Here is a 12249-nt window from a genome sequence, read left to right on the forward strand (position 1 = left end):
GTCCTTCTTAGTGATTTGTTTGCAGATCTGTGCAAGTTGTTTTGTATGCCTGGTCTCTGCAGGGATGTGCTGTGATCCAGTGAAATCTGTCACTGGAGATTCTGTCTGGAGCTCTGTACTGCTAAGAACAGCAGGGATTTAACCACTGCCTTTAAAAAGATAATGAATTCATCACTGGTTTTGCAAGGGTATTCTTGTGCAGTGTCAGGTATATGTATGTACATAGCCAAACCACTCTACAATCTGCCCATTTATGTTTTTCACTGGTTAAGTGCTCTGCAGCCAAGGAATGAGGACATTGTGTAAATGTTGGGTGCTGTGGGTAGAGCATTTCATTGTTCTTTGTGCAGAACAATAAAATTTATTTTTATATGGAGGAGATCTGTTCCATATTATTTTATGTGAAAGGAGAATGGAAAATTGTCCTCCTGACAGTCCCCACCACCCAGAGAATAGGTAGTGATTAACTGTTCTGCAGGACAGCTGTAAATTTAAATTCAGTTGTATTTTATAGCACATTGATTTCAGGTATTAGCCAGAGTTTCTTTGGGAATATGACCTTGTTGTGGTATGTCAAGAGTTATTTTACAACAAGTTGGACAGATTATGAAGTGATCACAATTTTCTGTAATGTTTTAGGCTCGTCTGGAAGTGCACAAGTTTGGAATAACTGGCTACAAGAAGCAGGAGCAACGCATATGGGAACAGGAGCGTGCTATCATGCTGGGCGCCAAGGTAATTGTCACTTGGTTTGTGCAGTCAACCAGCTGTTACAGTGCAGGAAAGCAGTAAAAGCACTGGAGAGGTTTGCCACTATTTGTTTGAAACAAGATCCCCTGCCCTGACCCTTCTTCCACTCCATCCTTACTTTTATATTTTCTATTCTGTCTTGTCTATTTTATGTAGATGTTTGGAAAATGAGTGTGATTGTGTTATCAGAGATGTTGTATAGATGAAATATGGCTGATGGGGCAGAAACCAACATTTACTGATTTTTTTTTTATTTTAATTTTTTTAATCAGATCATTCAGAACTCGATTGTTGGAGGGAGGGGATTGCTCTTTAAAGCTTCAGTCTTCCATTGAGTTAAAGATGGGAGAACTTCCCAATTTTATTTATCAACAGTGGTGTAAAAGAAAAAATAAAATTGTAGGGTTTTTGAGGGTTGGCGCGGGGGTGGGTTTTCTTTCCAGTTCAGTGTAGAAGCCTTGTAGGACGGATATAAAGCATAAACATCCCTCTTTCCTGTCTCTGTGTGTCTACTGTCTCTATGTGTCTACCTTGCATCCCTTAGTCCCTTCTTCTCACTCAAAAGGAAATAAACCATTTCTAATGTTCTACCCCCCAGCACGTGAAGAATATTGTCCATGCAAGTGTGTGAATACTTTTTGAACCTATTTGAAAATTTCATCAGTGCTATCCCTCCTGCTCTTTGTTGCAGCCCCCCAAAAAGGAACACTGGAACTACAAGACTTACCAAAATAAAATGAAAGAGGAAAAACCATCAAAGGATGACGATAAGGGAAAGGTTTGTGTTACATTTTCTGTGTAAAAAGGCAGCATGTAAGATCTAGTCCAAGACCCTGACAGGTAACACCTCAGGCGCAGGAGGAGTACTGAGTTTGACACTGGCTGCTCCTCATGGAGTGGGTTCCTGGCTCCAGCAAGACTAACCTCATTAGTAAAACTGACTGTGTGCAGTGTGAAGGCCATGGAGTTAGGCTTGTGTTGTGGTGGGTTTCACTGCTTAATCCTTTGAGGCTGATAGACTGACCAGTTGTTGATTTGTTGGTTTTTTTTTTCCTTTTGCCTCTTAAGGGGGAAAAAGTGGCCTTCAATGAAAGTTTGTTGCATGTTGTCTGATCACAGAGAGACAGATCTTCAGCTGCTTTTATGTCAGCACAATTCCATCTAGGATCTTGCTCATTGTTTAAAGCAAGGGTGAGGTTTCTGTTGCATTGGTCCTCTAATATGGCCCATCTGGCTCTGAGCCTACTCCCTGCCTCTCCATGGAGCCTTCTCATATAGGTGGGAGCAGAATGTGGGTGGGTAATTGCTCAATCAGCCTGTTCCATGCCACCTAGGGGACCTGCTTCTCCTCTGTCATGTGGCTCAAAGTGCATCCAGTTCATGACCAGACATGGTTGAACCCTGTTATTTGACAGGTATGCTCAGTCAGGTGACAAGACACACCTGCCGGAGAGCAAGTCTATCTTTTGACACAACGATCTGTCACATGCCGAAGAAGCAAGCTTCTTTCCTTACATAGCAGGGGCAGCATGTTAGTCATGAGAGGGCTGTACTTTCCATAAGGTGACAGGAAGAGCTCTGGGCACTCCTAGTAGCATCTTTGTAACGCATTTCATCACTTGGCCTATCAGAAGGTCTCTCAATCTGCTTTAAATGTCTGCTGCTCCATGATGCAAAGGCTACCAACTATGTGTTTTCTGTGCAGATGGTTGTTTACCCAGTATGCTCTGTTCCTTTTCCATTAAAATATGTATCTTTAAAAGCAGGAACATAAAGGTGATTCTCTTAAGAAGAAGAAGAAAGAACAGAAGGAAAGGTGAGCCATTTTTAGCATGGTTAAAAATAACTTGCTTTTGTATAGCCTCCCCAGTGTATTGTCCTAATGTAACTATGCACAGTCTTATACCAGAAGTCATGCATATCACAGTGGAAGGAACTTCTCCAGCTGCAGAAGGGCTCAGTCACAAAATGGTGATGTTGCTCTATGTCTTCACAGTTTCAGAGGCTTTAGTTATGCAGCCTAACTGAAAATGCATCAGTTCTGTGCCAACATGTCTAAGACTGAAGCCAGAGGTGAGATGGATGGAAATCCTTAAGTGCAGACCCACGGTATACCACTTACGCAGAGTATTCTCCCTGAGAATTAATCTGTGCAAAACACAAGCTACAGTATACATAGGCTTGAAAGGTGAAGTGACATTCTTAATTGCAGCGTTGCAGGTTCACTGAAATGTATTCTTGCTCTTTCCAAAAGTCTTTGTGTTTCTAAACTCTTTAAAATATAAATCACTTGGTAATGTGCTGCAAATTTTGAATGTCTATGCAGGCAGTAAATGTTCTGGGGTCATTACTTACTATGATGAGGTATTCCACTACACCAAGCACTGATTGCTTGAATGTTTTTTACCATATTAAGAGTTTTCATGAGTTTCTGTTTTTTCTCGTACTACTTTGTTGTTGTTGTTCTCCTGTTTCAGGAAGGCCAAAAGGAAGAAATCAGTGCCTAGCATTTGGCCTGCAGGACAAGTTGGAAAATTCAGGGATGGGACCTTGATTCTGCAAAGCCGTGATATAAAGAAGATTAAATCATCTAAAGTTATCAAATGAACTTACAATACAGAGTGAAATGGACAATATGCATAAGAGTTGCTACCAAGACAGACTTACTAACCTCTCGCCTTCCCACTGTTTTTTACTTTATTTGTTGTTGCAGGGTTTTCTGTATTCCATTCTGGCTTGGGAAGAATACGAGACTGTACCATTTTATAAATAAAAATAAGCCTTTTTGTAAGAATGTAACACAGACTATTTTTATTAGTCAATACACGCTAAAGAAAGCATTTCACTTTCTAGAATCACTCTATTGACTGTAAGTAAAATATTAATCTAATCCATTAATTAATGGATTGAAATACATAGCTCTTTGCTTTCATCTGGAAAAAGTATGGAAAAATCAATACCTCACTTGCTCTGAACCTGAAGTGGTATTGTCAGGCATTTCTCAGGCATATATCTGTGTCTGTATCTTTACAGATTGTTAGTGGATAGTGGAACTGCTCCACATTTTTCTTATCCAGCAAAACCTCTTTACGGTTTCCAAATTTTCTTCTTTGGAATGAAAATGAGATTTTTTTTCTGAAGTTTTGTCCCAGGTAGAGTTCCAGACTCAACTTGTGCATCTCTGCAGCGATCTCTACATAAGCACTGTATCAAATGGTGGTGTGGTGGCTTGGTTGGTTTTGTTTTGAAAACAAGATCATGCAAGACTGAACCAAATAAGGCATAGACACTCAATAGTTTCTGGTTGTTCATGCTTAGCATGTTTGTTTTGATCGGTGTTCCCATGCCTCATAAGGCTGTTCTATGAAATCTTTGTCAAAGCTGAAGTCTGGATTTCAGATGTGATATTTCTGAAAGAACTGTTTTTTTCCTCAGAGGCTATTTTTTGTTTCTTTGGTTTCAAGGTCATGTTTTCATTAGAAATGGCAGTGGTTAGTAGCCTTGCAAAATGTCCTCTTAACCACCCTCATAGTAAAGAATTTCTTTCTAGTATCTAATATAAATCTACCCTCTTCCAGTTTATCCCTTGCTCTCACTCCATGCCCTTGTAAAAAGTCCCTCTCCAGATTTCTTGTAGACCCCCTCTAGGTACTGTAAGGCTGTTGTAAGGTCTCCCCTGAGCCTTCTCCAGGCTGAACAAACCCAACTCTCAGCCTGTCTTCATAGGAGAGGTCCTCCAGCACTCTGAAGCAGGTGTATATGAGAAGGAAAACAGCCCTTACTGGAGAAACATCTAGGTCCATTGGTGAAATTAGGTGTACCCTGCACTCTGGTGAAGCAAGGCATGCTTCCTGGCTGCCACCTGGGAGCCCAAGTAAGATGGACTTTGACCCTGCACGGGCAGCAAGACCTGTGCTAGCTTGCAGCAAGGAGAACAGCAGCATGGTCCTCTCCCCCAACAGGGCTGCCCCCTTCACAGGATAGGGATGTATTCTGGGGTATGGAGAGCCACACCACAGAAAGGGATGTTTTCTGGTACACCTCTTCCTGCACACCTACCTTACTTTCAGGTCCTGAGAAGTGCCTTGCCAGCACAGAGAGGATTAAGAGGAGGGAGACAGCCCAGGGAGAATAACAGATGGCTAAAAAATGGGAGTGTTTCTGGAGCTGTATGGGAAGAGGGCTGTGCAGAGTTTGGTTGCTAAATACTGTTATCACATTTCATAATTGCATAACTTGATTTATTACTGGTTGCAGATTCAAACCGGAATTAACAATCCTATCCGGTTACCAGCTTAGAGAAATACTAAATCGTAATTGCCTGTGAAGATGTAATCACTAAGCAGAGTTGAGCACAGTCAAGACCTGTTGAGGCAACATATGGGCTTTGGATGTTGTGGGATAACCTGTATTTTTTAATTCCTGGTTAATCCTTGAGCTTGTGTTTTCACTGCTCGCTTCTAGGTAAAGTTTTGTTCAGCTGGCTTTGGACATAACATGCTGTGGGAGTTTATGTCCTCAATCAGCTTTGGTAACTTAAAGGATTCACTTTCCACCTCCACAGCTCCCAGAAGCTATTTAAGTGTGAAACTTGGTCAGAATGAAGTGTCCCATTTTTGCAGTCTCAAGCTTTTAAGCTGTGTTAAAGAACAGTTGAAAAAAAAAAATCAGTTCTTATAATGAAAAGGTTGAAAACTGCAATGCGGAGCTGGCAGTGGGACATGGAAGCTTGGGGGAGAGGGGAAAAATACAAGCTTATTCAAGTTTTGTATTTTCTCACTCGTTTAACATACAAAAGGTTTCTCTTACAGGGTGATAGGTTGGGGGTTTTTATATCAAATCCCCAGAGTGCTCAGGTAAACTTGGTACCAGCTGACCTATTTTGTTACTAGATGGATTAACAAAAATAAGGACAGTAGACATTTGGCAAACAAACTGCTGAGAACCTGTTGTGCACCTACTCTTTCTTTGGGTTATTAATTAACAGGGTATGAAATGCATGTTCAGGCAGCAAGCTGTCTTGCTTTTAGAGCATGAACTGATAAATTAAACCCAGTGTTGACTGAGTAACTGATTATGGGTGAGGGAGAGCAGGGACCATTGTATTTTGCCCTCTATCTGCAGCTGAATAGAGGAATGAGGGATAAAGGAAGAATATCTGGTGTCTTTCACATGTCTTTTCCTGTGACAGTTTTATTCCTGTTTCCCCACATGCTAAAATCATTCTGATTATCTTTCCTCACAATCAAACCCTTTGCCATGAAGGAGTTGACACCAAATTGCTGTCTCTTGTAGGAAGACAGAAAAAACAAAGGCCATGATGGATGGTGTCTCCTCATTCTTGTCTGCACTTACTCCTGATTGTTTTGGCCAGGTTTCTGTTTCTTACCTGGTGCTGCTGTTAGTGTGTTGGCATGTTTTTTTCTGCTTTATTAACAGACATTTATGAAGGTTGCAAAGCTCTAATGAGTGCCTTTTGCAGAGGTGTGTTGCCTCTAGCTTTGCTCAGTACCTCACAAGGCATTTGCCTGATAGAGGCGTGCAGCTCCAAGACGGTATGTCATGTTAAATTATCTCACAAAGTTTTATCTTCCCTGCCCTGACAAGCTTTCTGTCCAGCCTGACTTTTACATTCATCTGAAGGCCTTTCCAATCAGTCACAGTTATTTCCAGCCTCTGCTTACTCTGGTGTCAGAAATCTCTGGAGACTGGGAAATCACCTGAAGTGCCTAAGATAGATTGGAGCTAAATAACACATCCCCAGGTACGCTGTAACCAACATGAGCCAGAGTTAATGGAGTGGTCCTGAGGAAGAAAAGTGTTCCATATGTCTGAAGCTGAGGCACAGACAGTGGCTCTTGGATTTCTCCAGGAACCGGGTTATTTTTGACTGTGGTAACAAAGCAGGTATCGACAAGAGTTACGCATGCATCCTACAGAAGTGCCTCATCTACATTATGATAGAATATTCTTTTATAGTAATTTTGTAATAATAAAGAGGATATCAATGCTGAATTGTTGGCAATGTTATAAGAATTTATTTAGAAACTGTAAAACAGCATAAACTCATAGATCAGGATTTCCAAAAGGGTAATAATAATAATAATAATACTAATAACAGTACACAAAGTTTTAGTTGGACCAAAAGACAAAGAGCAGTTTGTTTCTAATTCAAAAAATACAAACATTTGCTGCAGGTACAAAATTATAAAAAGTTTGTATTTTCCTCTTGATCTGGTGACAGACACATACAGCAGAGATGTATATTTCACCAGCTCCAAATTCACATAAGCAATGGGAAATGATGATAAAGAAAGAAATGTCTTGATTAAAACACAGGAACAACTTCTCATCTTTCGTTTAACCAGAAGTAAACACCGTTATCTTATTCCTTTGCACATTTTTGGTTGCCAACATTTAAATTAGTGTTATTCATGCTTCATGTAACAATCAGAAATAACAGCAGGTTTACCTCATGCATTTATTTTTAATATTCATCACATAATTCTTCTCACCATGCTACCTAGAAAAGTTAGTGTTTTTATTGACAACATTTAAGGGAGTTGAAGGATGAAGGAATGCAATCAGGATCCAGGAATATTTCTATCTACTGTTTTGTAGGAAAGTGGCAGAAACCTCCAATGAGCATTAAAAATAATTCTGTAATGAATTCTGCTTGGATCTGTCTGCAATAATAAATGTGACAAAAAGATCACTTTTAACAGAAGGGGAAAATGCTGCTGAGTGCCTCTGTCAGTAAAACACATTCCTGTCCCCTCTATTGTGCAAAGATGTGGAAGCCCCACACATCTAGTCTCTGTGGCTTGCATATGGGCTTCTGCATGTAAGAAGATCAAGTGTGTCTTAGTTATGATGGATTTGTGCTTCAGGCTGTCACTCCAGCCAGTTGTGTGTGTGCAGTGTTCACTAGTGCTGGGCAGAGGAACCACCAGAAATGTTGTCAGTAAAAACCAGAAGCAGCTCACTTTTCATTAAAAAAAAAGAAAGACTCTCCATCTTTGCTTGGTAATCCTCAGTGACAAGTGTCCTTCACACCTGCAGTGTGGTTGACTTGTTACCTTAACCTGTTGGACTTGAAACTGTAATCTCCCTTCCAAAGCTGATCTAGCCAAGATGCTTGGGGTTTTCATATTATCTTGCCTGGTCCAAAGTTGAATACCTTGACTTAGCTATTTAAGCAGAATGCTGCAAAGCTGGTCTACTTAGGTCTAATGACTCTTCCCTTATTTTTCTGTTTGTGAGCAAAGGATATACTAGATGGCACCAGAAAGCTACCGGAACATTGGTACTTTGCATCCCTTCTCACAGGAGTAATTGGAATTGTGGTCCAGAAATGCACCACCTCTTGTCGGCAGTTGCAATCACAGTGTTTTTCATGCGGTAGCAGTGGCAGCTTAGCCTTGATCTCATCTCTCTCTTACCTCATTTAAGAAATATTAGTATGTAAGAAAGAAACAAAAAGCTGCATCTCACATTTTTCCTTGCTCTAGAAAAACTCGGAAACCAGAGTATCGGGTGCTCTCTGGCATGTTTACTAAATAGACTTTGGGGGTGGGGACAGAAAATATATATATAAAACACAGCACTATGACAGAACTCTATCACCAGCCAAGAACAAACTACGGCAATACACTATCATAGCATTATTTACAACATGATGGAACATTATGTATATAATAAATTACATTTAATACTTTTCCTCTTAAACTGATCTACATTATGCTTTTGTCTGGGGGGTTGAGTTTTTTTAGTCCTACATATTTTCCCTTACATATCTTAACTGACTAGGCAAGTATAAGAGGTGACAATGCTGTTTGCCTACGTTTTCTATGTTTTTAGAAGCCAAATTGCTTTCCAAATTCATGATACATCACAGTGTAGTACTCTCCTCACTGACATCTGTTTTACAGCTCATACCTTTCCACAGCAGTAGTAAGGGATTGTCAGCTAGGCTTGTGCTCATATTTACATCAAGTCTTAGTAAGAGATCATCTTGTGAGCTCTTTCTGAGTTTACAAGGGAAAAGAAGGCAGTGGAAGTAGTGTAGGATTGCACACCTTGGGAATCCTGACAGAGCTCCTGCGGCACACATCTTCTGATTGTTCCCACTAAAATTAGCAGAGAAATTGGCAGCAGAAAAAGCCAAGAAGAAGGTTCACAAAGGCTAAGATTGGGGATCAGGGGGTCGATAAAAACTAAGAGTCCCTTGTTGCTTTGCCAGACAGAAAGTTTGCCTGCTGTATTTATTTAGCAGCTCTGCAGGGGTTTCCAGATTAGTGTATGCAGAAGTCAAATGTTATGTTTATTGGAAAACGACTCTTTTGGTTTTGGTTTGGGTTTTTTGTTTTTAAACATTACGTCAATTTACAGCTACCTTATGTGGGCTTTGTACCATAGTTGATGGGAATCATTGCAGTGCGAAAGGCTCTGCTCTCAGCTTCTCAGGAACAGCCTGGCCTTTAGGAGCAGAAGTCCCATGAAAGGCAGCTCTGTGCAGGACAAGGTGACAGAAGATCTTGGAGTCCCAAAGAGCTGCACAAATACCTCAAGGAATCAAAAGCAAGCAAGGGCATCCAAAGTGCTCCCCCTGGGCACCTATGGCACTATTCAGGCCCCTGGGTTCTCCCTGGACAGTCAGCAACACAGTTCCTGCAAGGACCATAGTGCAAAAGGCTGAGTCTCTCCTAAAGGAGGGATTTGGAGGAAACAAAAACTGGCACAAGAGATGCTGTAGATGAAGAGCATGCAAACTGCTGGGTTTATACAGAGAGACACCTCTGGGAAGTTACCTGCAGAGAAGCAAACTACCTCCAACCTGAGCACAGGTGGGAGTGTCCCAGCTCTTCCACTAGATGCTGTTCTGCAAAGGGAAAATTCTGCTCTGCTTATGTTCAGATGGCCAACACCATCTGGATGCTCTGCATAAATATTTATGTATGGAGCCATTAGTTTCCTAGTGTAATTCTGACTACTTGAACATTATTTCTTTTAATCAAACTGTCAAAATGTATTCAGCTGAAGTCATGAGACTACACTCTATTGGGGTAATTAGTTTATTGCTAGGAGCCATGCCAAACCCAAGTCCTTGAATGTGTACACAACTAACACACACAACCACTTTGTTTAGGTTTGACTTGGGCTAAATTATTCTTACTAATGCAGGTTACCTACTTCTAAATGTATTCTGTTTATTTTAAGTGCATTTCTCCTAGGCTAAAAGAAGACTCATGTTAGCTAGCCTGCACCCTACTTTTATTAACATGTACAGGATAACAAATGAGCTTCTCCACAGCTCTGAAACATGTCTCTACCTACTGTCCATACTTCCACTAGGAATTAGTAACCTGTACCACTCACTGTGTTCTCCCCAAGGTATAACATAGCAGGAACCAACACCAAAGCAACTATGAAAACCAAAACCAAGTACTGCAAATATTTCTAAAACCCATTCAGAATTAATTTAAAACATCTGGCAATGGTTGAACATTGGAAAGATTCATTTGAGTTTCCTTCACAGAAGTTGGGAGTAAAGACACAGATTCAGTCCCAAACCAAACAGTACCTTTTTGTTTCTAATACCAGTGAAAGTGGAGTGCCTTTTCCATTAAAATTATCATGGGATGTTTCCCAATATAAAAATCTATGTGCAACTTATGTACAGTATTCCCATACACCGCTCTGACTGACAATACTCAAAGCCAATGCTATGATTACAACTTTTATATTCAAAGAAGAGCACACTCAAGAGGAAATTCGGGGTCTGGTAGCGTTCTAGCTGAGGTAGGTTAAAACAGACCCACTAATCAGAAAATCCTGCACAAGTTCATATGGTACTAAACAAAACCAAACTCCATAACACAGTCAATCTCTGCTACTCTTCAAGAAACCAGATGAGCACAGCACAGTTATTCCAATGTCTACAAATTCACTAACACAATCTGTTCCAGACTTTGACGAAAGTACCGTTGCTTTCCCACTTAAAAGCTTATGTTATTTTTTTCCCATCATTGGTATATTTCCTATTTCAGTCTTGACATCACTGAAGGTACACTGCTTTCTGCAGGAGAGGTGGGCTACAGGATGCTTGGTTAGCTACATGCAGCACGATGGCAGACTGCTTTTTGCCTGTGCAATAGGCTGGGACTGTTTCACTCTGGGCTGCTTCCCTCCTCCTCTGCTTACATATATTGGCTGGGTTTAGAGGAAAAGCACATACACAAATCAGTGTGTTATCTGTCAACAGCATGCAGGTAACAGTGCCATGGCTGGGGGAAATGTTCCCATCAATCAGTCTCCAGTTTTCTTTGGGCAGCACCTAAAACGGCTGCTTGTTTTCATGGGAGATCCAGACACAGGCAAGTCTTGCAAACGATTTACGTCCCAGTGCAGAAAAATTCTTAGGGACACATTTCACAGTAATGCTGTGAATCTGTCTCACTCAAATGCTTCATTAAGCAAGATATTAATTAGCTTGCACTAATCTAATAGAAAATTAAGGCTTGTGATCTCAAAGCTACATTGGAACTACAGTTGCCCAGGGCTTATCAAGGCTGGAAGGCAGTATTTCTTTACATGGGACATCTTGCATGTGCCATATTTCAGCAAATCTCTTATCAATTCAATTGAAAGGCCCTGCAATGTTTTTTGAGAGTTGTGCTTATAACCACAATGAGATCATCTGTATGTGATAGTCTCTACTATCACACCTAAATATCAAACACTAAGAAGTATCAAGGATATTTTTCTTTCTACTTTTTGTATCTGAATTCTGCATATATCATGGTGTTAGCTAAAATGAGCACTACTATTACATGGCAGTGTTTGGAAACCAAGCTTATTCTTATTGAAGATAATGAGATAAGTTCTGCCACTGAATCACAGGGGGATATTATCCCATAGCTTACTGCAATCTAGAGCCAGAAGGAACAGTTAATGGTCATCTGAGCCCCTGAATGTAACAGACAACCAGGAGTTCTTGAGCACACAACCCCCACTTCAGCTATCAAAACATATTCTTTCTTGATTTAAGGACTTCAGATGGCAAGGGAATCCAGTTCACCTACTGGCAAATTGCTCCAACACCATCGACCCTCAGGTTAGTCTAACACATTTTTTCCAGCATCCCTAATATCTTCTAAGCACAAATACAGCCATAAGAGAGAAAATACACATATTTAACCTTTTGCTTTATAATGTACATGTGTGTGTGCACATGTGTGTACATATGTATGCAATACAGTGTAGATATGTTCAGGTACCCATCTGCAATCGAGTGCCAGTTCAGTGGGTATGCTTGCTATGGCTGTTAAAGTAAAAATGGAGTGGGCTAGCTGAAACCAGTGGGTTATTCAGTGAGCAACATGCTGTACAGTATTTTAAGTCAGGGAAGAGAATGATTTTTTTACCGACTTACTAAAAAGTGCCAAATCACACTGAGAAAGCTTACAGAATCCAGGTCAAGGTCAGGCAGGGATTTCA

General features: G+C 40.6%; 1 protein-coding gene across 2 annotated transcripts in view; it reads left to right on the forward strand.

Annotated features, from left to right (window-relative positions):
• FSAF1 (40S small subunit processome assembly factor 1) overlaps positions 1–3549 on the forward strand; it is a 7748-nt gene extending 4199 nt beyond the window's left edge. The window contains exons 4-7 of one of the 2 annotated variants that reach the window (XM_034060333.1): positions 640–735; positions 1442–1528; positions 2514–2566; positions 3228–3549. In XM_034060333.1, coding sequence (XP_033916224.1) covers positions 640–735; positions 1442–1528; positions 2514–2566; positions 3228–3357 — 366 coding nt within the window. In that variant the 3' untranslated portion in view covers positions 3358–3549. The remainder of the gene's footprint in view (positions 1–639; positions 736–1441; positions 1529–2513; positions 2567–3227) is intronic. The other variant, XM_034060334.1, reaches the window with a different exon arrangement.
• Positions 3550–12249: the final 8700 nt, after the last annotated feature.

The sequence above is a fragment of the Melopsittacus undulatus genome, chromosome 3 (assembly GCF_012275295.1).
Source record: "Melopsittacus undulatus isolate bMelUnd1 chromosome 3, bMelUnd1.mat.Z, whole genome shotgun sequence".
In the NCBI taxonomy this organism is placed as follows: Eukaryota; Metazoa; Chordata; class Aves; order Psittaciformes; family Psittaculidae; genus Melopsittacus; species Melopsittacus undulatus.